The sequence below is a fragment of the Megalopta genalis genome, chromosome 7, assembly GCF_051020955.1.
Source record: "Megalopta genalis isolate 19385.01 chromosome 7, iyMegGena1_principal, whole genome shotgun sequence".
In the NCBI taxonomy this organism is placed as follows: domain Eukaryota; kingdom Metazoa; phylum Arthropoda; class Insecta; order Hymenoptera; family Halictidae; genus Megalopta; species Megalopta genalis.
Genome location: NC_135019.1, coordinates 15,866,070 through 15,892,264, shown reverse-complemented (window position 1 = coordinate 15,892,264; position 26,195 = coordinate 15,866,070). Strand labels below are relative to the sequence as shown.

The 26,195-nt window shown below is 31.2% G+C and overlaps 3 protein-coding genes across 8 annotated transcripts; 2 read left to right on the top strand and 1 right to left on the bottom strand.

Moving 5' to 3' along the window:
* The first annotated feature begins 773 nt into the window (after positions 1–773).
* Positions 774–2,904, top strand: LOC117221703 (pyrimidodiazepine synthase). The gene is made up of 6 exons (XM_033472871.2): positions 774–1,317; positions 1,520–1,677; positions 1,756–1,929; positions 2,041–2,173; positions 2,248–2,363; positions 2,456–2,904. The coding sequence occupies exons 1-6, from the start codon at positions 1,293–1,295 to the stop codon at positions 2,576–2,578; spliced, it is 729 nt and encodes a 242-aa protein (XP_033328762.1). The 5' UTR covers positions 774–1,292; the 3' UTR covers positions 2,579–2,904.
* Positions 2,905–3,717: 813 nt separating this feature from the next.
* On the bottom strand, positions 3,718–19,935 carry Ziz (dedicator of cytokinesis protein Ziz). Of its 4 annotated transcripts, none has more exons than XM_076523730.1 (29): positions 19,671–19,935; positions 18,913–19,029; positions 18,530–18,708; positions 18,271–18,340; positions 17,377–17,817; positions 16,805–17,299; positions 16,537–16,703; positions 16,301–16,462; positions 16,156–16,235; positions 15,817–16,070; positions 15,501–15,742; positions 15,323–15,422; positions 14,878–15,249; positions 14,588–14,785; positions 14,367–14,513; positions 14,099–14,285; positions 13,996–14,025; positions 13,247–13,425; positions 12,956–13,164; positions 12,471–12,881; positions 12,096–12,396; positions 11,865–12,024; positions 11,635–11,795; positions 11,207–11,536; positions 10,984–11,134; positions 10,508–10,770; positions 10,069–10,426; positions 7,982–8,273; positions 3,718–7,907 (listed from the first exon to the last, which is right to left on the bottom strand). In XM_076523730.1, exons 1-29 carry the CDS (start codon positions 19,767–19,769, stop codon positions 7,673–7,675), a joined length of 6,390 nt encoding a protein of 2,129 aa, XP_076379845.1. In that variant the 5' UTR covers positions 19,770–19,935; the 3' UTR covers positions 3,718–7,672. The 4 variants fall into 4 exon arrangements, with proteins under 4 accessions (XP_076379845.1, XP_076379846.1, XP_076379847.1 ...); XM_076523731.1 differs by having other exon boundaries at positions 10,993–11,134; XM_076523732.1 differs by lacking the exon at positions 13,996–14,025.
* Positions 19,936–20,444: 509 nt separating this feature from the next.
* On the top strand, positions 20,445–25,185 carry LOC117221667 (protein phosphatase 1L). Of its 3 annotated transcripts, XM_033472806.2 has the most exons (9): positions 20,445–20,593; positions 21,084–21,267; positions 21,712–21,957; positions 22,076–22,273; positions 23,036–23,332; positions 23,400–23,556; positions 23,634–23,764; positions 23,830–24,137; positions 24,214–25,185. In XM_033472806.2, exons 2-9 carry the CDS (start codon positions 21,232–21,234, stop codon positions 24,293–24,295), a joined length of 1,455 nt encoding a protein of 484 aa, XP_033328697.1. In that variant the 5' UTR covers positions 20,445–20,593; positions 21,084–21,231; the 3' UTR covers positions 24,296–25,185. The 3 variants fall into 3 exon arrangements, with proteins under 3 accessions (XP_033328697.1, XP_033328700.1, XP_033328699.1); XM_033472809.2 differs by lacking the exon at positions 21,084–21,267 and having other exon boundaries at positions 20,449–20,593; XM_033472808.2 differs by lacking the exon at positions 20,445–20,593 and having other exon boundaries at positions 20,724–21,267; positions 22,091–22,273.
* The last annotated feature ends 1,010 nt before the right edge of the window (positions 25,186–26,195 follow it).

Sequence of the window (26,195 nt, the reverse complement as noted above, 5' to 3'; positions counted from 1 at the left end):
TGAGACCCGGGCAATCGGTATCATCATCGACCTAGAAAATGTTGCCAATGGCATGGTTTTTTGAATCGTGGATGATACCGAGCAAATAGCTGCAAACTTTATACTGTAAAAGTGTGTGGATTTATACTTCCAGTCAGTGCTCGAAGTAATGTTTCGTTCAAGAATTGTTGAAATTAGTATTCGTCTGATCGGAAGTCCCTACGGGGGGTAGCGTCCCCGAGATTACCGACGCGCTTGTAGGTTGTTAGGGTTCTTAGTTTAAGCTTGTTAGATTTGTTTGGATTTATTATTATTGGAAATTATTGAAGCAAAAATATCTTTTGCGTAGTTTCACGGTTAAACTACGTATTATTTCGGGTCCGAAAAATTAGTAAATATTCTTCAGACGTTCTAAAGTAAAATAAGAATTTTTCTTAAAAATATCACTGTTACATAGTAAGAAAACATCCGGGAAGTTCACGCTTTGTGACTGTTCAATACTTCGAGGGAGGTTCGAATCCGTCCCGACCTTTTGCCAAAGCCACGTGCTGCGGGCTCTCGAACTTCGCGCCCTCGCCTCTCATTGGTCACTGTTTTTCGTTGATAACTCGTAAACAAAGGCGCGGATCGCGTTTTCGCTAAGGGAAAAGTTGCTTCAAAAGACCTCAGGAACCCCTCATTTCTCGGAAATACGGTAGTTTTGGGACACCTTGTATTGTATTAGGATAGGGAAAATTAGTTGACCAAATCACCATCGTAGATGGCCCCACGATCGCGGCGGCTACCTTACAAACCATTGTGGAAATTGCAATTCATCGAATTTATAAATCTTGTTTATATATATAAAAATATTATTATTTCAAATATTATTACTTCTGGATGAAGTAACATAATCAGTCAGTAATACCGAAATATCTTTATCGTTTGATTTTTACTCCTACGTAGTCTGTTATTATTGATGGATCTCAAACTAGGCTACCTATGTAAGTACATATGTACATGCAAATTTCAGCTGTATATACGTACATTTGCGCGCATACACATGTGCACTAGTAATTTCAGTTTTGCCTGTGTAAAAGCAATCCACCTGCGCGTCCGCAACTTCGCACAGTCAGTCTATAGCGTTATTGCAGATTGAAAAGTACTTCCCTTTGTAATTTTTTGGAGAAAGTTCTGTCTTTGCCATCAATCAGAAAAATCAAATAACAAACGTTACCAATTATTTCTACACTTATTTTCGCTGAAATTGATCATTATATCAGCCTAAAAAAAGCATTCCTTTATTATCATCGGTTGAAGAAAAATTGTCAAGTATGAGCAGTGAACATCTTGGTGCTGGTAAGTAGTTAATTTTTTTTTACAAATAAATAAATTTTTTTACCGATAAAAATTGATTGGAATTTATCATAAATTTTGAAGTACATTTGTGTTGATTATTATTTATTGTTGATTATTATATATATGTTTTTATATGCATTTCGAGATTAATTTGTAATTCATAATGTTCAATTTTACTTTTATTAATAATTTGACTGTTTAGGCTCCCAGAAACCAGCAGAAATAAAAGGACAAGCGCGTTTATATAGCATGAAATTTTGTCCTTTTGCCCAGCGTATTCGGTTAATACTGTCTTACAAAAAAATTCCTCATGACATCGTTAACATCAACTTAATGAATAAGCCAGAATGGTATTTTGAGGTTTGTATATATATGTTTTATAACATTGTTGTTTTACTCTAATAATTATATATAATGTTCATTTACCATAATTTTTAGATTCATCCTGAAGGTAAGGTGCCAGCATTAGTTGATACCGATAATGGGGAGGAACGTGTTTACAAAGAATCTATAGATATAGCAAACTATTTGGATAAAAAATATCCCGAGCCACCTTTATACAATGAAGCAACAAAGGCTTGTGATTTGGAGCTCTTAGACCATTTTTCCAAAGTAATAGCAATCAAATATAAATTAATATGTATATTTCTATTATTTTATACCTCTGTATAACAGATTTCATTAATCGATTACTACATATTAATAATGGGCTACTAATTTTAGATTGTTACAATTTTCTCAAATTGTATACATGGTAAAGACAAAAGGAGTTTGAATGAAATTACTGCTGAAATGTCAAGTTTGTTAAAAGAGTTTGAAAAAGAATTAGAAACTCGTGGAACTATTTTCTTTGGTGGTTTGTATATAATTCTTTTATTTTACAATAATACTACAAAAATGCTTGTTCCTGATTGTAATTTTTTGTTCAAGGAACTCGACCTGGAATGTTGGATATATTTATGTGGCCCTGGGTTGAACGAAGAAAAAGTTTACCTTTAATCTATAAGGAACCAATGAGTCCTAATGATGGTAGTTTTACGCATACAGTGAGTCAAATGTTTTGATAAATTTATTATGTATATTACAATATCCAAAAATTTAAAATATAAATATAATTGACATTCTACATTGATTACAGGCTGAATGGGTTCGAAATATGAAAGCCCAGCCATTTGTGCAAGAAAACGAATGTTCTCATGAAAAGTTTGCACAGTTAATCGAAAATATGAATGCAGGAAAAGTTGACTTTGATAAACTATAAGATAGTTACTTATTTGGAAAATAAGAGTACTTCCACGACATGTGATATTACACACTTTAATTATTATCATTAAAATATAAAAATAATATAAATTTAACTATTACGCGTACAAACATACGTGAGTTGATACTTAACTTAGATTTTTGAAGCTATTCATGTTCCAGTATTACAGTATTCAGTTAGTAAATCTTCCAGTGACTAATCACAAAACATCGAATAATGTTTTTATTTCTATAATTAGGATTCAATAAATTGTAAAAAGTAATGTTCAAGGACTGTATAACGTATATCTACTACCACGACAATATACATATATACATTGTAAACATGTCCACTGCACTAGTGCTACAGTTTTATACGAAATATTACCTCATGACCTTTATTATAAATATACAAACTCCCCTAAAGCAAGTTAATAATTCCTCAAGCTTATTCTTATTTATATTTTTATTCACTGTTTACAATTCATTGGTGTATATGTTAATTTATTTTCTATAATTATATTATTTGGGCAGTGTAAATTAGATTGTACAATTTTTAGAAAATTTCTTTTACTTCGTAAAACGTATACAGCATGCTTACCATGTAGAAAATACATTAAAAGACATATTTTTTACAATGTAAATAATTTCAATATTATTAAATAAAATAATACTTCCATTTCGACAATACAATTTGATTTCTCAGTACTGAATATTGCTAACAATAAGGTAGATACAATTATTCAAATTCACTGTGACTCAGTGTGGACCACTTCATAGTGTACACAGTTATAGCGTCTTTTACCCGTGCAAAGCCTTATTTTTTTAAATCATCATGATCAATCATAAGTTTAAATAATTTTAATTTTATACTTCTAGTTCCTGTTACGATTTTGACTAACTTTAAAACTTTTATTCACTTGATCTGTTTTTATTAGGTTCTAACTTAATGTTAAAGAATAACAATACTGCTATATTTGAAAGATTACTTACAAATATCGAAATTTTGTAATACGATATAGTTCAAGAAATCAAATAATTTTAGCAACTTATTATGTCATGTAAATAAAATGAACGTGTTATATTTTGATATGTATAACATACTTAAACAATAATGATTTTTAAAAAAGGTATTGAAGGAATTGCTTAATACCGTGGTAGTTTTTAAGGTGTTTGTCATTTTATTGTTTTAGTCACAATGGCATATTTTTATAATGGCCATATGTCAATTATCATAACATCAGTGTATTTAAAGCTGAAAACTATGTAACTACTTTAGTATAATAAAATGTAAAATAATCCTGCGAGTGTGTACAACTTATCATTCTATTAAAATGAACTTAGATTAAGGAAAACGTTTGCTTGTACAATTTATATTGCAAGTTAATGGGCTAACGTTATTTTCAATACAATTTTTGCCTACGAATCTATTATGTAATAAATTCATGCACATTTAATGAACATAAATTGATTTTACAACTCGACGTTTATATTTATCATATTAGATTCAGATTAATTTGATATATACTCAAAAACATTGTGTCACTTATACAAACATAACAGTAACATTTATTTTCATGCAGCACTCATTTCTATTATCGAATTTAAATACACATGGTGTTTTTCACTTGTCGCATACATACATACATACATACATAGTCATTACTATTTTTTCTTTTCATTATAAAAGTTTATATTGAATGTAATTTAATGACGTCATACACTTTGTACGATGTAATATTTATCATCAGACTTCTTATTGATATTAAAAGTGTAACTCCTATTATAAATATAGTACTGGACAGCATTCTGACTTTCATTTATTAAAATCTCTGCAACGAAATAGGCACTCTACTCGAAAATACGTAACATTTGAATGCTACAAATAAATTAGCATATGTAATAAAAATTTTTCTCCAGCTATTTTTTTGTGTTAAGATAATTGAAAGATATATAATGTAGAGTATGAGTAAATCAGTTTTACTGGATGTAATATATTATATAGAAAAAGTTTCCAGAGTAAAATAACTTTATAAAGTAGTATATAACTTATGATAAATTTTTGATGTGTGAGTTCGAGAAGAATTTCCCTTTCCATAGCACACTTGAGATTATAGACAAATTAAATACGCGACTATTAGGTCATTTATATCTAGAGAACTACATAAAAGCGTACCTCACGGAATTACATGTGGAAACAATTAAAATATAATTTTCGATTGCCAGAGTTGAGCATTGATCGACTTAAATATGAACAATTTTAAATTACAAATAATGAATTCAATCATTGCTATAATTGATAACTAAGTATCTACTTTTCATTATTTTAAGCATCTCTATTGTAATATTTCGTCGTTAATTGTATTAAGTATTGCCCAATTCCGCCAATTTTAATATAATTTTATATCTGAAAATTTTTCATCTATCTAACTTAGATTTCGGTAAAGGACTACCAAATGTGTTGTTACATTTAAGACATACAATTGTTCCTGACAATTATCTTTTTTAAATAATTTATAATTTTATAAATATTTCTAATGGTATGTAATATTCATTTGCACTACAATTATAAAATGTAGTTTATATCAAAGAAATACGCCATGGCACAGAAGCTTTTTCACTTTTCTTAGTCAAATACTATTTTTATTTTAAAGTTTATCAGTTCTGTAACTAAATACTACTAGTGTACAAATCTAGTACGTTTAATGTACATACTGTAATATATAGTTTTTACTCAGCCTTTTTCTTATAGCATTATGACAATAAACAACTATACACTAATTTTGCAGATTATAATTTGACAAATTTTAAAGCAAGTAAAGCGGTAGTTAATAATAAATTCGACAAAGCGAATACACAGTTACTTTTTTTGTTTAATTAAATTATATAAGTTATTTGTCATAATGCAATAACAAAATTATTTATAATTAGTTATTACGAAAAACATTTTGTCATTTATATATGCATATATCATACAATACATCCAATACGTGGATAAACATTAATAAGCCGTTTTGTACTACTAAATTTGCAAATATATAAAGCACATAATATAATTTGCAAGTGTGTGTATGTGTGCGTGTGTGTGCACGTAGGCGTATATGTATGGAATAGTGTAAATTAAATCATCTTTCGTGATAGATTCTAGAATGAAGCGATAGATATTCTCTTAGTACGAGTTTGCCACTGTTTAAACACAATATTTTGTGTGCATTAATTACAATTATACATTTCGTTGGATATAGAAATACATAAAATCTGCACAAAATGTTTTGCATGAAAACTGATAACATAACATAAATCCATAAAATATTCTTTTCTCTTAAATTTGATATTGCATGTAATAATTGTAAAGAAAAATTCTAAAATATTCAACATTTAGATGTTTAAATTTTACATATCTCATAAATTTTAATATTCGTTATTTTATGTACAGGAATTCACATGAAACAATTGTACAGAATGCAATAATGTTATTGCATTCTGCATTTAAATGTATCACAACAAAGTTATATAAAGAAGATAAGCGCGTATCGTAATAGAATCAAAATTACTTTGTAAAAATGTTTGTTAAAAGGAATAATTTCGAGTTAAGTACTACGTCTATAAAATTCCGTTATTTCGATAACCAGGATGAGAAAACGCAATAGATATCACAATTTTTACATGGCAGACATGGCGTAATATAAATGTTAATAAATATAAAAATGTAAAAAAATTTGTATAATAATTTAAATACTTTTGCTTCCCAAAATGTTGTAACAAATATTCTCATCTCTCGGTTAATCATAATACTTGTAGAACGTTTAATAGCTACATCTTCTTTACATAATGGATATATGTGTAGAATAAATTATACAAATACATATATACAAATTAAATTCTACGCATGTAACATATTCTAATATACAGGGTATCCTGTAGCATATGGGACCCACTTCAGGAATAGATTCTACACATGAAAACAATAAAAAGAGTTCATTCGACCTTGTTTTCGAGTTATAACGAATTGTATGTTGGTATAATTATTTCGAAAGATGTTAATGAATCAACTACGCTTATCTCGCTGTTTACAAATAGAGGTCAGTATAAAGCTCCCATGAAATTTGAATAATTCCTGGACAAATGAAGAGAATAAGACAATCAATGATAAAAAGTCTCTAGGCTTGTGTTTCGATGCAAGGGACTCATTTCAAACATTTGTTGTGAATGTGAGCAAATACCGTGTGTTAAATGAACTCTTTTTTATTGTTTTTATGTGTAGAATCTATTCCTGAAGTGGGTCCCACATGCTACGGGATACCCTGTATAAATCATTAAATTCTTAAGTCAGTGTGTACGCGTATATGTCAATGCCCCTTCAGGTGCATAACACCAAACTATACTACATTTAACTAGATTTAATACACAGGATGCATCCTCTAATTGTAAGAGTAACCACTGTTTTCAACTGTTTCTGATAATCTGTCAGACATTTTTTCAACAGATTGAGAATAGCTGAAAAATTATAGCTAATCTTGGAAGCTATGTTCTGCAGAAATTTGTAATATATAAAAACTGTATGTAAAATAATTATAAATTTTGTATTATGAAAAGTATAAGTCTTTCATCGAGGTAAAATACCTAGACACTGTTTTCTTGCTATTTTAACTTTTCATCTGTGTAAATTTTCACTAAAAATGTGTATATATGAGAAATCTTAGAAAATATGGCAGTGATTAAAACATGAGAAATATTTGTGATTAGGCCACCAGATAAATTGTGTACTGTTCATAGAGATAGTAATCCAGTGTACGTTCACTGCTTACAAAGTGCAATACAAAAACAAATATTCCATTTATTCCCATTTCTATGTTTATGCACGTGTTAGCATTTTGAGAGATAATAAAAAATGTGAGTTTGGTTCTATTATTAATGCATAATTGCAGCCATATTCTAAACTAGTAACAGTATTCTCTTATTCATAATTAATAACACAGTTACTTTTGTGCTTAAGAAAATGAATAATGGGCAAACGTACAACCCATTTTGTACCATCTATTTAGAGAAGAAATAGCTTTAAAATGAAGCTAATCGAATTGCTCAGGTGACTTGTTTTGAGACGTGGCTTACTTTAGGCTGTACTTGTATGGTTATTAGCACCACTAATAGCACTAAATAAAGCAGCGCTGTTGCGCTTAAAATTACAAACTTGCTCGTCAGGCCAAATAGGTTCACCAAGTAACGATGATAAACTTTGACAAAGTTTCTGATAATTCTCACGTAATACTTCTTGATACTCGTGCTGATCAGATGTAATTAACTTACTATTTATTTGGAGAGCCGTGTAACATATTTTAACAAATTCCCTGCAAATGAACACTTATACATTAAGCGAAAATTTTAATAGGTGGAGAAGAATTTATTGAGGATGGTTGGTTACCTAAAAACGTCCTTTAGCTCCTCAACTTTGTCATCTGGGTATTGTGGGGACAATGCGGGATCTAAAAATGCAGAAGCGTATGCAAGTGGCCCGGCATTCACTGTAACGCATATACTTCCTTGTAATCTCAATTGTAATTTTTTCACATCAGTTGGACCTATAAGGGCTACATCTTCCAATTCTTGAACACGATGTCGCATTTCATCAAGTGCCACTTCTATCGGGCTAAGCTCCATTATCCGTTTCTCAGACACCAAGATTCGCTTTTTAATATACGGGAAGGAATATTGTGCTGAAATATTACAAACGTCAATATTAAACATTAAACTTAACATTTCTAAAAATTATTCCTAGAGATTACGGAAATGTGGGGTAGCTGAGGTCATTCTAAGTAACTTCTTCCTTTGCGAAAATGCAATCTGCGGCTTTGTTTACGAGTTATTGACCAATGAGACACAATGACGCGAAACACAACGTGGTCAATCGATCGAGTGCCATGTGCTCCTACCACTGATTTTGACAGCTGAAGGGGGACTCTGTGCCGTGTTCAAATCAATGAATAAGTCACGGAGCATGAACTGTTGATATTTTTTTTACCACGTGGCAGTGATAATCTTAAGAAAAATGCTGTTCATCCTTATTTCAGAATGTCTGAAGAATATTTACTAATTTTTCGAACCCGAAATAATAAGTATGACAGCCGTTTTAATTTTCTGGTGTGCATGACACCTTATATGTACCATATGAAATTTTCATGCAAGGTAAAGATTAACAAAGGTCGCAAATGTTAATTTATTAAATTTTAATTTAAATAATTCCGCGTCCGAACACAATTCAACGAGCGATTCGCAAAGCTAATTTACTAAATAATAATCGTGTTAAAGGACGTAAGATATTTGTTTGATAGAGAAATATGAAGAATATTATCAATAAGAAACTCACCCATTTAGTTGTTAATACACTACATGGTCGGAAATGTGTGCTGGAGGATAATGCATTGACCTCGTACAATGTATGATGAACTGCACAGCTGATCTGTATCCGACGGCGACGAACAGAAGGATGTTTCCAGGCAGGCTATTCCAACGGTCACTTTTACTACATTATCACTGAACACTGATCACATATCAACAATATCTGCGGACGAACTTTCCTGGGTTAATATGTATGGCCCTGAAAAGAGCCAATTTTTTAATGCTGCGCGTTCAAAGTTCGTATCGTTAAAAACACGCACTGCGTACGAACTGCAGCAGATTGGCACGATGGCCAACAATGTTTCGTTTTCCTACGAGCGAGTTCCCATCGGACACGAACATTGTCGGCCATTCTGCAGTTCGTCCCCAGCATTAATATGAAAAGAACGTCGCGAGAGAATTTTCTTAATTATTCTTGTACGGTGCGAACAGCTTGTTTACTCCAAGTATGCTGCAAAGTGTTCAGGAGATCATTACGAAATGCGTCAACGCGGTGCGTGTTGTTAACGGTGCGAACTTCGAACGTGTCGCATAAAAAATCGGCTCTTCTCGGGGCCATACATATTAATCCAGAAAAGTTCGTCCGCAGATATTGTTATGTGATCAGTGTTTAGTGATAATGTAGTAAAAGTGACCATTGGAATAGCCTGCCTGGAAACACCCTTCTGTTCGTCGCCGTCGGATACAGATCAGCTGTGTAGTTCATCATACATTGTACGAGGTCAATGCATTATCCTCCAGCACACATTTCCGACCATGTAGTGGATTAACAACTAAATGGGTGAGTTTCTTATTGATAATATTCTTCATATTTCTCTATCACAGGGTCCCCCTTCAGCTGTCAAAATCAGTGGTAGGAGCACATGGCACTCGATTGATTGACCACGTTGTGTTTCGCGTCAATGTGTCTCATTGGTCGGTGTTTTTCATTAATAACTCGTAAACAAAGCCGCAGATTGCATTTTCGCAAAGGAAAAAGTTACTTAGAATGATAGCTACCCCACATTTCCGTAATGCGAGACATTTTTGGGACACCCTGTATAAAACGAATCACTATTTTGTCTTCAAGAAGCTACAATAAAATTAAAAGTTGCAAATTTAAATTTAATGTACTTGTTAGAATTGTTCTCCGTTTCCATTGATCTTCTGGATTACCCCTCGCTTTTCCTTCCTTAGTAAATGGAGTTTCAAACATGAAACACGACACGTTATGGTTCTGTTCAAATTCGGTTTGTCTAGTTTCTAATTCATACTTCTCGAAATAAGGTGTCACGTGTGTCACTTGAATGTATGCAAATTTTGGATCTAACTCGGTTATATCAATCGGTACGGAATCCATAATCATTTTAACATTTTCTGCGCCAAATTTATCGGAATATAAATGATTTAGGCGCTCCGAAATTTCTGACAAAGAAGTAACTTTGGGTTCTTTGTAAATGTACTCTTGTCCATTCTCGTCTTCAAAATATGCCTATAATGTATAAAAATCAAATTATGAATACCATTAAGTTTGTGTACCATAGAAGAGAAATATTTTTCAATTTTTTCTTACCGAACCGAAGAATGCAACTCTATAAAACCTCCCGAGAAGCCTCTTTCCAGATTTAGTAACTTCTACAATTTTATTGCATGCCTGTGCTAAATGTGAGTAACAATTTGCTAGAGCTTCGTAGTTTCGTTTCTCTTCATAAATAGGAACTATTAAACGGTATAGGTGTCCAAGCAGTTCGAATCTTTCTGCTTTTTCTAGCATTTCAGCGCAAACTTCCAATTGTTCAAGCAGTAGATACTCATTGTAGTGAATATCTTGCACACCTAAAATAGTAAAATAAGAAAATAAATTGTTTAAATACATAAATAATTTCATTTATTAAGTTAAAAATATAAATTATGCTAAAAAACGTATAAAATTTTCATTACACACCATGCAGACTACTCATGCACAATGAAAAGATAAAATTAATAAGATGAAATAGATTGAGAATAATTAAAAATATAAATCATAATACAAACGTGTACAAAACATACAAATCTCACCAGCATCGAGTTTGAGGCTACATTCGTCTCTAGAAATGTTTTCAGAGATTTTGTCAAAAGCTTCTGCTCCCCACGTATGAACTTTTTTCAATTTCAGATACTCGGCCATTAATGCGGCAATATGTAGATGACAGCAAGCAGCCTAAGATATAATAGTTGTATACAAATTTGTAATATATCTACCTAGTTACTCAACATATAACAAAATTTGTACCTCTGAAAAATTACCATCCCTCGCGTGATTTCTAGCCATAGTTTCCAACCAAGTATATCTTAATTCTGGCGTACTAGCATAAGAATTAGCTAAACTATGTTGCAAGTCGACTAACATTTCTGGATCATTATTATGCTCTCTCATTTGCGCAGTTGCCATTAGAACAGTTCGAATTCTTTTGTTGAGATCTTTCACTTCAACGGGGAAACCTGTACCTTTCATTACTTTGTCAGACGAAGCATAACTGTTTATTAACGATAATGATTCTTGAAATCTTGAATTGTTCAATCCAATCACGTTTCCAAGCATTTGTGAAACAGAGATTATTACCTGTTTATAAACAGACGTATAAAACATTTCAAATAGTTTTGTATGTTTCATTCGCCAAGGGAAAATAAAAAAATATTAATTTTCTAAACCTCACTTACTTGTAAGTGAACTCTAGTCAAACCCTTTCGACTCGTAAACTCAAAATTACTTCTCATAAGCAGATAAACCAGTGCACAAGATTCCTGTCTAATAGAACTTAGTTTACTGTTACAACAACGCAATAGCTCATAGCACAGACGCCCGCAAAGAACTGCATTACCTGTAAAATCAATTATAATTAATAAACTAGCACAACTTTTCCTTATACTTCGAGAAAAAGAATGTATACCTTGAAAAAGAATTACAGAGTAATTATTTAAGAAAGCTCTGAAGCTGGCGAAAACGTGGCGCAACAATGTTTCCGACTGTCCAACTTGTAAGAATGATAAATATATATTAAAAACTTTTTGCATAATAGGATTGTCACCGTTCGTTGCTAAAAGTACATCCTAAAAACATACTTATTCATTTTAATGGCCTTTAGTTTAGTGATTCACCCTGTATAAACGAAAGTGTATACCTTAAAATGAAGACAGAACAATCCTAAACAATCTAACGCAATAAGACCAACTTCCGTCGCCATATTTGCTTCTAACAAAACTTGGTGAACTTTTCCAGTATCATTTTCGACAAGATTCTCTCTAAGTGTATTATTATGGGGTTGTAAAGTACTGGTAGCTGGTCCTTCGTTGGAAAAGTCAGGAGGTGCCATTCTGGCTGGTAACGTCATTGCCTTCACTGTTCGAGGTTTTCCAGAATTGTTTGTCACGTTTGTGGTGATTTGCCTCTTTCCAATATACTTGAAATGATAAAGACTCATTCTGAAAAAATTGACATATACTTTCTGTACAGTAAAAATAAATCTTTTAATGTTACATTGATAGTATGAACTCACTCTATCACTGAGAAAAAGTTCAAAATTTCAAGATCGCTGCACTGTTGCCACCAAGCAATAACTTGATGGTCACCCAAGTATTTTATAACAAATAAGAAACATAGCAGAATATCCTTCACTTCCGACGACTGTAATTTATCGCATCTTGAAGACGACTGTGTAACGCTTAGAGACCGAGAATGTCTCTTTTTCTCACCGGTGCCATTTTCAATTGGTTCGCGGATTACAATTGTAGTTTCTTGGGATATATTTGACTGTGAAGCACCAGATATAGTTGATGTATCCGATTCTATGCTAGTACATGAATATCCGTTGACTAAACCTTGACCTGCTATGGCCGCAAAATACGTAGAATCTCGCAAATGCATGGATGCTCTTATTGGGGACTGTGTATCCAGATTTACTGTGAGCCTGTACACAAGATTATGTATAAATTATTTTCATTATATTTTTTTATCATTCAAATAGAAATGACGCAAACTTACCTGTGAATTGACTTTGGAGTTCCAGTAGCTGTTGTGACGCTACTAGTATCTTTGTTCGCTAAGAATGAGCTACTAGTTGATATTCTGTTGGTTCCATTTTGCTTAGCTTCTGTTTTACCACTATCGTGTACAGATTGTAGTCTATGTAAATTTTCCAAAACGATCCCTAACCATGGTATATAAACGGATGCTATTCTACTTAATTGACCCTGAACAAATGGAATTATTTTAAACTAAAATTTTTATTTCGTAATACAATTTTAATGGAAGGTCAAGTTATAATCGATATACCTTATTCTGATATCTATCGTCGAGTTCATGTTTCGCCATTAAATCTCTTAACGTAGCTATCGCAACTTTTCGTATTTGTACAATTTCATTCAAAGAAGTTTTTACCTCTTGCATTAACAGTCCAACCAAAAAGTGATGTTTACAGAAGTCTTCAGATAAACAGTACTCATTAATTAAATCTGTAACGAATAAATACTTTCATGTTAATAAGTATATTTTATTTTTTATGAAATTGGATGACATGAAAACGTAAATATCTATATATAGACATTCAAAGTCAGCCTAAAAACATTAAATATCAAACGAAATTAAAATCATTTCATAGATTGCTATAAAACTTATACTATATATATATGTATAATCAATTGCCAAAATCATTGAAACGAATTTTTGATGGAACTCGATTAATTCATATTATTCTGCTAATTTCATATTTATAAAATATTTGCAAATTCGTGCAGTTCATATCGTATTATGCTTGAAAAATCTGAAACAAAGTGTGAGCATACTACGGGCGTAGTGTAATTACGAATTATCTCATTAACTTTGAAAAATTTTGGTACTCAGTGCATAATGATATAATAAACCAAGCTTGCATAGCAACAAATAAGGATGCCATGAAAACATTTTCTATAAATCTAGTGATTGATAGTGATCAATGTCAAAAAATTGTGTGCACCTCCCACTCACTATGGCTACAGTAACAAACCACAATTAAGACGGGAGTGTATGGACATGACTTAACATACCATCGCATTCTGGATCACTCTCTGTATCTTCTGAATAAAGCATAAAGTGGTTAAATTACATACTTGAAGATACTGAACATAATAACAGTGGTTACAATATTACCTCTGGAAGTAATTCGTGATTGCATCATTGGCAAATTGAAAGACACATAATGCTCGTGTGTACAGATTATTTGCAGGAATGTGAATTTGAAATCGTGCAATGTACGTGTATCGCCCGGCGAGAAGTTGTCCATATATGAATTGATTAGGCAGAAAACAAATCCGCGATCCATGAACGTAAGACATCGCTATGAAAATTTTCATCGATTAATTCCAAACTTTACGTAAAATAAAGTGGGCAAGAAAGAATATATATTACATTCACTTACTTTCAGAAATTGTGCGAGACTTTTGTTTAATTCATGAGTTTCGACAGGCATTTCTTTGTATTTTGTCATAAGGTATGGCATAATAACATCCACCAAGTTCCTGATCTTTTCATGATATTCTTTAGAAAACCTTTCGTTCCTATGCATCTATAAGCAGTTTAGTTGAAATATTTATTCCAATAATGTATGGGTTAATATGAACCGCCTATTTCATGACCCACCTTTATTCTACCTGTTGAAAGTAAATGTTGTGCCATACTCTTAATCATTATTTCAAAAAAGAAACTAGAGTGGTGCATGAATTTATTGACTACGAGAAAGTCGGTATTACTGGGCTGTAACAATGTAGGAAGATGCTTTCCCAACTGTTCGTGCACTGTGACACTACCGTTTCCTTGTGTTGGTGATGCAAAAACAAACTGCAAAATACATTAGTTCAAATTAAATATTCTTTCCGCATTCTTCAATTATTTAAAGGTATCAAATGATTACATTTTCCAGGAATGTTTACCTTAATATAAGCTTGAAGAGTTTCCTTTCTACCGGCTTCATGCACCATGTTAATGAAGTGTATTAAAACTCTTATAATAAATAATCCGACTTCTTCGTTCGTAGTGTGCGTTAATAATGTAAATAATTGATTCAGTATGGTAGGAAGAAATGTAATAACGGTAACTAGCTGTACAGCATGGGCAGCTTTTAATATTTTGCATGTCTCCGAATCTGCTGGTACTGCTCCCTGTGTTGTATCCAGGATTCGCTCCATATGAGCAAATAAATTATGCAAATGCACGTCGCGCGTGAATACAGTGGAAATTAATTGGAACGCTACTGTAAACACTGGACGTTGAGAATCGATCCATGTAATTTCCGGTCCTGCATTCTAAGAATAGAAAAGTCGTTTTCAAAACACATTGTGAAACAGTCTCTCATATTTTTTTTTGTCTTATTCTTACCCCTTTTCCTAGCCCAAGAGGTTGTATTGAAAGGTATCCAGGAGGTAAATGTGTTGCTACAGGTAGAGTTTGTACGTTTATATCCATATCCACATTCAATCTGCAGAAAATAATAATTCATTTTTTTAAATAAATTGGACTCAAATATCTTGGGCAGTGTTGTTTTTTATTGTCCTACCTTCCTTTGTGTAATAACGGGGACCAAGCATAACCAACACAGTTTTCCACTCCGTTCTCTTTTTTCTTATTCATATCACAGCTTATGTGATAGAAAGAGAAAAGCAAATGGTGTTTAGAATGCAATTTTGTTGGCAGTCGAATTTTAATTTCTTCATACCATGAAGGAACTGCATTGTGATGTAAAACAGAGCAACACGCTCGTAGACATAAAAGAGGGGCACCAGGTCTTCCATATATACACTAATCGAAAACATGAAAATAATATTAATAATACTGCACCAATTTATTTAAACAAAAATTAAATTTACGCATACTCTCAAAGGTGTGGCATTTTCACTATCATCGTCTCGTAGTTCAACAATGCATGCAATGTTTCTGGCTCTCGTAAATATTTTTTGAGCATCAAAACACAGAGCTTGCGGATAAACATAAAGGTGGTTAATGTATGTCGTATAAGGGTGGACATCTTTCTCCGAAGTACATTCAAACTCTACCACTTCAAGAGTCGGTTCTGAAGTTGGTGGCAATGGAAATGGCTTCAAAGCTGCTAAGGACGTAGACAGTGTATCTAGAAGATGAAAAAGAACATAGATACTTCCATTATTTAATTATAATTCGTTGAGAATTTGAAATTTCATTAATAAAATACATACTTTCAGGTAGTTCTGTAATTGACTCAATTTTTATTTTCAACCATCCTGGTATCACAGTCAATTTACTAAGTTTTTCAGGTCTAAAATAAAAAACGCATTAGTAAACGATTGCATACAACTTGCCTCGTGTCACAGCGATATATACTTTCTGTATTCTGAAAGAAGTTTCAGTAATTCATCATCCTTTATTTTATTTCCTTCTTGTCTATATATTGCTGGAAAATCAGATGACGTATCTAGTTCATTACTATACAATCGAAATAAAGGTCTGGCAGCCCAAGCAAAGGGCATTCTGTAATTTCCCAATCTGAAAAATGCAAACTGCATTAATAACAATTTTTCAATGTTTTTTTTTTTAAATAGGATTATAGTAAAATGTACCTTTGGCAACATGCTCTAACTTGTTTATGAACTTTTAAACCTAACCGTGGATCTTTTGTAGCTCTCAAGTATGGTTCTGAAGTTTGGCATATATTTCCTTGTAATATTTTATCTATTCTTACAACCAAGAATATATCAGGATGAGGGTTACTAATACTAAATATGGCCTATAAATGTAAAAAATAAATTTGATTTAGAATAAAAAAACTATACATGGTAATAAGACTGATGACCTCAATAGAAAATATATATGTTTAAAACGACAAACCTGTTTCGGATATTTAATCCAGTCCAAAGATATATTTTTTAAATCATCTGGCAACTGTGTATTATCCGTAGATTCTGTCATAATACCTACAGGACTTAATTCTTTTATCATTCCTTGGACAACTTCATGATTGATATCAAAATGAAAATTTTCAGCGAGTTTTCTACCATTTCTTGCATCATAAAGGCTGAGAGTTGTTTGATAAGGTTCCACCTGACACAATGACTCCTTCTCATCTATAGGCGCTTGTAATCTAAATTTGAGACTTTCGCATTTTACAAAAATTCTGTGTCCAAATTGCTCTTTGAATGGATCGACATTGTGGTCACTAGGACTTCCTGGCTGTTGCTTACTATGTGGAATATGAGGATAAATACTAAACAATCGTTTACGATTTTCACGTCTAGCCAATGCTATACTTGTGTCAGTTTCTCTGGAATATTTAATCAACTGTGGATTCATGCTCTGCTCTAAACCTTTTAATGTTCCATAAACCTATAAATAGCAATATAAAGCTTTTAACATGTTTATTATAGAATTTAGCATGCACGTTTTATTCTTATGTTTAATACCTGCATAGGTTGAGGAGAGGGAGGTGGTGTATTGCACGCTCTTTCCAACGAAGCTGCACGTTTCTCTTCCTGTTGTTTATAATGCTGCAATACTGAGCTCAACTTTAATAACCAATCCTGCATGTCTGCCTCGTTGTCTGCTGCTAAAGTATACGATTTATGAGTCCCACTCATTCTTAACTCAAAACAAAATCTTCCACGTTTTGGATTTCTCGCAACTTCAGTACAAAAATCCATTACTATCGTTAATTTTGCTTCGCCTTTCTTTTCATCTTTAAAAAATTCAAGAATATATGTGCCATCGACTTCTTGTCTAAGGTGACAAAAGCGTCTTTTAAATGATTTTGAGCCAATATGAGCAAACATTCGGTCACTGCTTCCAATTTCTGGTCCTTTCATCAGATAGCCCTCTTTTGTGATTCCATTACTTTTTGTTAACTCCTGGTGTGACATTAAACAAATTATTATCTTCTTATTAAAACATTATCTCAGATTTTCAAAATGCTCTACAATATTAAAGGTTTTTCATACACAAACAAAAACAAATTAGAAGTAAAATAAGAGGTAATGAGAAAATAAAATGAAATACATATCCTAACATTTAACATAATATAATTTTTAGAAACTACTAAAGTTATGTAGTAAATTCCACAATGAATGAATTAAATAAATAATAATAAACAATATAAACATATATGTATATAATTAATAAAAATAATAATATAAATATATACGTATTTATCATCACAAGTTATAATGCAGAAGTTTAAATAAATATATCTCATATATAAATCTTGCTTCTAATTATATCATGTAATCAAATAAAACTCTGCAATAAAGAATATTAATTTTAGAACAGCTTTTTTTGTTTACATTAAAAGCAAATTATTTTACCTCATCAACTTGGTCTACTTCAGTATCAATTTCATATACTTCATCTTTCAAATCATCTGATTTTGCTATTCTAAAAAAAGAGAAAATATATTGAAAATACAATTTTTTTTATTACTTATTAGCAAATAGTTTTAACTTCAAGTTTTACACATTGGAGTTAAAGTATTCATAAGTTTCACGGACATATTGCTTGTAGAAAACAAACGATAACATTTATGCTAATATAAAAGTCAAGGTAATGCAAAAGTACAAGTCATACTTAGGTAATTCAAGATAAGTTCCGCTATAAACAGAATATTTATAATGTATTAGGTTCCAGTTAGATGTATAACTTCGCAAACATTCCTTTGTAAGAAGATTCTCCCCTCCTTCATTATTATCTGAAACTTGTGGTACTGTTGGTGTAAGAGTACGATATCTTCTGGGCAATACTATTTGCTATAAGAAAAATAATAGTTTTCAAAAACTACTACATTAAAACAATTTGCAATTATATCATAACAATATTATAGTAAAATGTAGGACTTATAAATATAGTCTAACTTCAGTAACATCCTGTGTACGAATTCATGATAATTTATCTACTCATACAACGGATGCAAATTTTGATAAATGGATAAGAAATAGTGATTGAAAACTCACAGAGACGTCATCTTGAGGATAAAGTAGAAGCTCTCTCTGAGGGTCATTTTGTAATAAAGTTTTATTCTTTAATACAAAACTTTCAAAATCTATGGGTTCTACTAAATGTGGTTTGCTCTGAAAATAAATGATAATATTTTTGAGATAAATAAAAAAAGCAATAGGTATATGTTAATTCAAGTAATGTATAATACATGCAGGGTAGAACTTTTGCCAGTACATTCTTTAGAAGTTAAACACCAATTTATCAATCTCTATTATGTCATGATAGTAAATGGGACAAACAACGATGTACAAAAAGAGTATAATTTATCCTTGATTCAAGGAAGTAGTAATAATAATAATAATCATCGAACAATACAAAGAAGGCGATGGTAGTTACCATAAATAGGCATGTTTCAAACTGAATAACATTATTATCGAAATAAACGGAATTTTATGTTAAAAAATTCACGATTAGTTAATAAATCTATCACAAGTCTATCAAAAGTCTAACAAACAGTGTTAATTCGTTGAATATCTATTTACTTACTTTTGGATTTAAATATGTATAGCGATAATTTTGTACAAGGCTAACAGCTATTGTCATAAATAATGAATTAAAATTCTAATGAATGTATCGGCTAATGATGCCAAGGGAAACGAACTTTTATCAGTGTCAATTGTTACTGTAAAATTATGTTTTAAAAATTGAGTTAGAATTAATAGCAAAGATCGAGCGGCAAAAAGTGGCAAACTGAGAATGTCAGCGGTCCTACCTGTACGGTGCTCTCGCGTACTACCTGGGAGACAGTTTCTCTCAATTGAGCTGCCATGCCGGGTTTTCCCAAGCCGCGAGTAAACTTCCTTTCGCTCATCTTTGCCAATGGCACGTTGATCTCATTACTGTACACTGACAAGAACACAAATCACAAACATCACATGCACTCATTACACACGACCATGGTAACCGCTCGTTATTGCCGCGACCATATTTACGCCGCTTCTAAACTCACGTCGTAATGTCGTAAGTCGTAATGTCCTAAGAACATCAAACATCACCCATGTACACAAGAAGCGAAACTCCATTGTTTTTCGAAAACCAATCTCCACTGCGCATGTGTTTGTATGTAAATGCACATGCGTCTACAGGTAGGGCTTTTGTATAATTCAAATGTGTTTATGTATATACGTGCATAATTTCTGTATTCAAGATGCAACTTTACAGCTACTAATTTGAATCACACATTTTAAGACTTAAAATTCTGCAAATGCTTTGTTCATTAGCTAAGATGTGTATGTAAAATATCGAAACTTAGCCTCTATTGATATTTACTAATTACGTATGCAGTAGTTTTTAAGTGCACTCATTTATGCATGCGCAGTTGAACACATAGTTCTGTAGTTAGATTATATTCATCGTACTTTATGTGCGTACCACATATTTATTGTATCTATCAAAAAATGCCGGAGTTTCGTCTCTATAAGAATCCTTTTTATCTATGCTATGACCTTGTTTGAACCACGTATGTAATTTATTTAAAGACTTCTACAGATATTATTTTAGATAGTAGCGTCACAATGTTATTTCATATATGAAGTAAAACTTGGATATTTGAAATAATGAGTAATGTGTTCAAATACGTAAGAACATGCACTGCAATTTCGTTGACCACTTTGCTTTAAAATATCTTAAATGACAGTAAGTTATAACCATTTTTTCCTAAACGTTTATATGGTTAATAAACATTTAAGTTATTTAATACAATAATTTATCATACAAATGTTGTACATTGTAGTATGTAATTGTTATTTATAAATACTGTTACATACATTTTATTGCATATTAATTTTATATTGTATGAAAGAAAGAGCATTGTACAAATTGTAGAAATAATATGTCTTTTTAACTCTGATCAATAGAAAAGTTAATTAAATATAACATAAATGATGTACATACATTTGTACATACATGCATACATATGTGTGCATTTAGAATAGCACACATATGTATGCACCAAGAATGCCGCGTGCATTAAATTGCGGCGTGAGTTTAAGCTGCCATCTGCAGTAACGTCTCAAATTTGGTATCGTCTGCTGTAAGTGCTCATATGTTCATAAGTGCTAAGATATTCTATAAATTAATGTCGGCTGAATACAATTTTGTAAACTTATCAAACAAATGACTGTAGAAAATATCCGAAAGAAATATTAATGCTGTATTCATACGTATTTTGTGTTCGATCACGTACGTGTTTCAATAAATAATTGTTAATTCTTCGCCGAAACTCCAACCCATTGCAAAACTGGCTTGATTCGAGGTGTTTTGCACTTTGTATTATGGATGACGAACTCGAAGACAGGATTTTGTATCAGGTGATGAAACAATGATTTAAAGTTTTACTAACGCTCTTTAAGAAATTATTTTGTACTGGAAGTACTTGTTAAATTTGTAATAGGTGAACGATTTTCGTGTCACGTAATTCGTATTCAAAAATAGGTCTCGGTTAACTGCTCCCATATTTCTTTAACGTACACTATAACGAAAAATTGATGCATACAAAATGTGCAGTTCAATTGTTTAACGATACATACTAAGATTTAATTATCATAATGCAAGTGTAGTAATTGTTATTGTTTCAAATTATCATTATTGTTTCAATTGATTAAAACAGAGATTTAATTATCAATTGGATTTATGATTAAATTAATTGTTTAATCATCACTTGGATTAATCATCAAAAATTCTTTAATACTCAGCTTTGATGTAAAGCAATTTATTTACAATTTCACTTATGTATATTTTCAATTGTAAATCAGACATATGTGTCACACATGAAGCTGGTATCAAAGTTTGCAGTGGGTATTCCCACTGGATTAAACGCTGGGATAAATACTCCTTTGGGTTATTTTTGGAGAATCATGAGGGCCTATGCACTAAAACCAGAAGTATTAATTTGTGGAGCAGTGTTGGCAATTATTCTATTTTACATACAAGCAGTTGATGTATGGAGCCGTTCGTTACTAGGGAGAATTCAATATACACTTGGCCGTACCACATCAAAGGTAAATCATATAAATTAGTATATAGGATTCAGTTGTTAATTATTCTTATGTAATTATTTTATCATAAATTTCAATAGTGTAGACATAAGACATGTATATAATAATTCATTTTAAATAGGTATCAAAACTACAGTTTTTAGTTAATGATTCTGTCAACAATGGGGTAAAACTCAGTTGGGAGTTAAAACAAGGACACATTGCTGCATATGCTGTTCAAGGCCACAGGCCTCGTATGGAAGATCGTTTTGTCATAAATGAAGATATGAATAGTACAGGTGTATCCTTGTTTGCTGTATTTGATGGACACGGCGGGGAGGTAAGTTCAATATTCATATTAATAATTCAAGCTTATTGCAGAAACTTAATTAATCTACAAATTAATTACTTCTTACAAAGTAATGTAAAATCACTTAATATTAGAGTTCATGTGCATCATTATTACTTTATTGTATTCATAATCTTAAATGATTCATCAAAAATTGCAGATCAAAAAATGGGGATAAGGTAAAATTAGTCACATTAATAATGTTAAGAAACCATAAAAATTGAGAATAGATTCCAGTGAGACTGCAGTGCACTTATTATGTAAATTTAGAATTTAAAAATTATTATATTACCTTTTATTTTTATTCTTATAATACATAGTGAATGTTTCACTTAATTATAATTCCTTCGATTACATAAGACACTGGAGAAATATGATACTTCACAGAATGTTTCAATGAAAACAGAATAGAGCATGCAGTAATTTAGAAATATGATAATGTATTTTTGTTAAAAGTATAGTATATTTTATTTAAATATAGAATAGATATGTATATATATATATACATATATGTAAAGGAAAAAATATTAAGAAGTAGGTAAATTGCACCTTAAAGATTATTATATTACCAAACTATTATAATTATTGTTTAAAAATAATTAAAAGAACTCTTAAGACATGAAATATGCTTATGATTAAATGATTTAGTTATTAAATACATTAGTGATAGCATATTAATTATATGCTCATATTGCGAATATATTTGGTTATTATTAAGCATAAATTAGAATTAGAACAAATTTCTTTTCACAGTTTGCAGCAAATTATGCATATGATCACCTTATCCCAAACATTAATGAAAAAGTGATCAAATTGAAAGATATGATAGCTGGTAGACCACCACGTGGTCAAGCAACAGAAGATCAAACAGATCAATTTGAGGAACAGCCAAAAGAAGATAAAAACGATGCAAATCTCGAACGAAAAAAATCTTTTCGAAAAACAGTCAGCACATCTTTAACAGATGATTGCATGAAGAAAAGTGTTGGTGTAACTGATCCAGAATTACTTGACAAATTAGACAGCTTACAAAGACCAATTACAAGAGAGGTACATTGATATTCAGTAATTTATTAAGAGTCTTAACAAACTGATTTGCTTACATTGGAATTTCCAGATAAGGCCTTGCAGGACATCAGGGAAAGCACAGAAAGTAGATATTACAAATTATCTTGATGGAAATAAAATTAACTATGGCAGATTGTTAACTGATGAAGTGTTAGCGGTTGATCGATTGTTGGTTGAAGCAGCTAAGAAAAATATGGATGTCGCTGGTAACCCAATTATTTGAGGCCTTCATTACTTCATTTAAATGGGTGTCGCAATAATTATAGTATTTCTATTAATTTAGGCACAACTGCCTTGATCGCTCTTTTAGAAGGTAACAAGTTAATTGTAGCAAATGTTGGAGATTCAAGGGGAGTAATGTGCGATGGGAAGGGGAATGCAATACCTTTATCTTTCGACCATAAACCTCAACAAGTAAATATCTTCTTTGTTGATTTTCTTATCTAACTATACCATGTTTGTAATTAAAATTCTTCTAGGAAAGAGAACGGAGAAGGATAAATAAAGCAGGCGGTTTAGTAACATTTAATGGCGTGTGGAGAGTTGCTGGTATATTAGCCACATCTCGAGCTTTAGGGGATTATCCACTGAAAGATAAAAAATTAGTAATCGCTGATCCCGATATTTTAACTTTTGATCTTAGCGATCACAATCCAATGTTTATTGTATTGGCATCGGATGGTTTATGGGATACTTTTACAAATGAAGAAGCTGTGGCGTTCATTAAAGAACGAATAAATGAACCACATTACGGGGCTAAAAGTATCACATTACAAAGCTATTACAGGTAACTCTAGAAACAGTATTATAATAGTATTATTGTTTGATCAATTTTTGACTGTGCATATTTTGCTTTTTTATAGAGGTTCTGCAGACAATATTACCGTGGTTGTTATAAATTTAAAAGATCGTAAATTCGTAATTTCGGAGGTCAAAAAAACTTAATAATGTTATAGCTTTACAACGAAACTAGAATCTTTTTCCAAAGATATACTAGTCATTACATTGTATATTACATGAATACGAATTAAGTTTATGTATTATGATCAATATTTTATGCAATCATTGAATCGATATGTACAGAAAAGACTTCCTTATCCGAACACTTATTTTTACAATATTCTGGTATCCAAACATTTTATTATCTAAGCCAGGCATGGGCAAGTCATTTCAGCCGAGGGTCACAAGCTCCATTACTACTATATAACGGACAGCCCCGTGTAGAGCACAAAAGAAACAATGTCATATCATTTCTCGTGACGCGTGAGTGTGTGAGGAACGAGCCACGGAGAGCCGTAAGAATGGGAAAGAGCTAGATTTGGCCCACGGGCCGTGACTCGCCCATGCCTGATCTATATATTGTATTATTTAGATACATTATCATCTAGTTATGGTATCAAAATATTGCAAAAATAAACGTTCAGATAAGAGGCTCTATTGTTATGTTAATAGCGCCTGTTTCTTGAAATATCAATTTTTCTACTTTATTAACAGTAGACATGTGAATACAAATTTAAACTAGGATATAATTCTTAAGTAATATGGGTTTCTTATACAAATGTGAATAACTGATATTTATTTTTTAAATGAACGTCTAATAGTAACTTGTAATTGTTAAAATATCAACATTCGTATGTAGTAGGTTATACTCATAACACTATGACGATAATACATACATATGAAGAATACGATGTACATTTAAACAATTTAAATATCAATGAATTTCTTAACATATAGTTATATTTACATGTTTTGGAGAGTTACTGAATTGTACTGTATTCAAATAAAATGTACATTATTGGAAATAATTCAAATAAAACAGTATTATTTTATAAGTGTGAGTTAAAAACAAAAATATATGTCCTATAAATGTAATAAATATAATAAAAAAATATTTTTTAATATTAAAACACTAACAAATAAAATAATTTCTTTTAATTGTAATTATAAGGTATTATAATTGAGTATAAAATCAATTACAGATTTCAAAATTCATTTTATTACACAAACTTTGGAATACAGAAAATCTTATGAGGTTTAAATAAATATATTTTGTCGCTTGTAAAGTGGTGCCAAAATTTGTATCTTAAATATATACCATACTATAAAATATTCGTTTATTGAAAAGTAGACTAATATTCAAAATTGTATATTTATTCAATTATATCACATAATCAGTTAAGTTATATAGTAGTTATAACAAGTGTTTAGGAAACAGGAGACTAAATAATTTGTATTATTTTTTAGTAAATTTTATAAAACTGTAGATATACTTATATTAGATTCGAATAAATCTCATTTTAATGTTAATATATTTAACTAGACATATGTAATAACATAACATTAAACTGATTTTTCAAGCTGGTTTAGAAACAACTACAATATTCGTTACATTATATAAAATTTGATAATTACATTGAACTTCAAACCACAGAACGATCTTACAGTTTAATGCAGATTTTGTGAGTATTCAGAGTATATGTATATGTATATACAATTATAGTATGCTTCGACCTGTTATTAATATAATTAATATTCATTTTTCCCCTTTCTGTATAAACATATCTCAATTTCTGCACTTGATTTCACTTTTCATTTAATCAATTGAAGGCATTAATATTTTTAATTTCTGGATTTTCGTTTTGATGGTACAAGTCTTCTTGTTTGTCTTGCAAACAAATAATAATAAATTTGAATTGAAAATTGAAAACTCACTCTTGCTCCCTGAACACATTTCAAATTCTATATACATTAATGCATATGAAGACTCTTGTATCTATTATCTGCTAAAGAAGGCAAAAACATTTTAGGGACATGAGTGTTCTTCGCTTTTTGATTTGACCGT

Excerpts from the sequence above, each read along its gene's own strand:
- LOC117221703 (XM_033472871.2), top strand. The coding sequence starts at position 1,293 with ATGAGCAGTGAACATCTTGGTGCTG. Across the intron at positions 1,318-1,519 it reads CAGTGAACATCTTGGTGCTG|GCTCCCAGAAACCAGCAGAA; the intron begins GTAAGTAGTTAA and ends TTGACTGTTTAG. Across the intron at positions 1,930-2,040 it reads TCTTAGACCATTTTTCCAAA|ATTGTTACAATTTTCTCAAA; the intron begins GTAATAGCAATC and ends TACTAATTTTAG.
- LOC117221667 (XM_033472806.2), top strand. The coding sequence starts at position 21,232 with ATGGATGACGAACTCGAAGACAGGATTTTGTATCAG. Across the intron at positions 21,268-21,711 it reads AAGACAGGATTTTGTATCAG|ACATATGTGTCACACATGAA; the intron begins GTGATGAAACAA and ends ATTGTAAATCAG. Across the intron at positions 24,138-24,213 it reads ACATTACAAAGCTATTACAG|AGGTTCTGCAGACAATATTA; the intron begins GTAACTCTAGAA and ends GCTTTTTTATAG.
- Ziz (XM_076523730.1), bottom strand. The coding sequence starts at position 19,769 with ATGAGCGAAAGGAAGTTTACTCGCGGCTTGGGAAAACCCGGCATGGCA. Across the intron at positions 18,709-18,912 it reads ATCCTCAAGATGACGTCTCT|CAAATAGTATTGCCCAGAAG; the intron begins GTGAGTTTTCAA and ends TTTTTCTTATAG. Across the intron at positions 12,397-12,470 it reads AACTTTTTCTCAGTGATAGA|AATGAGTCTTTATCATTTCA; the intron begins GTGAGTTCATAC and ends CAATTTTTTCAG.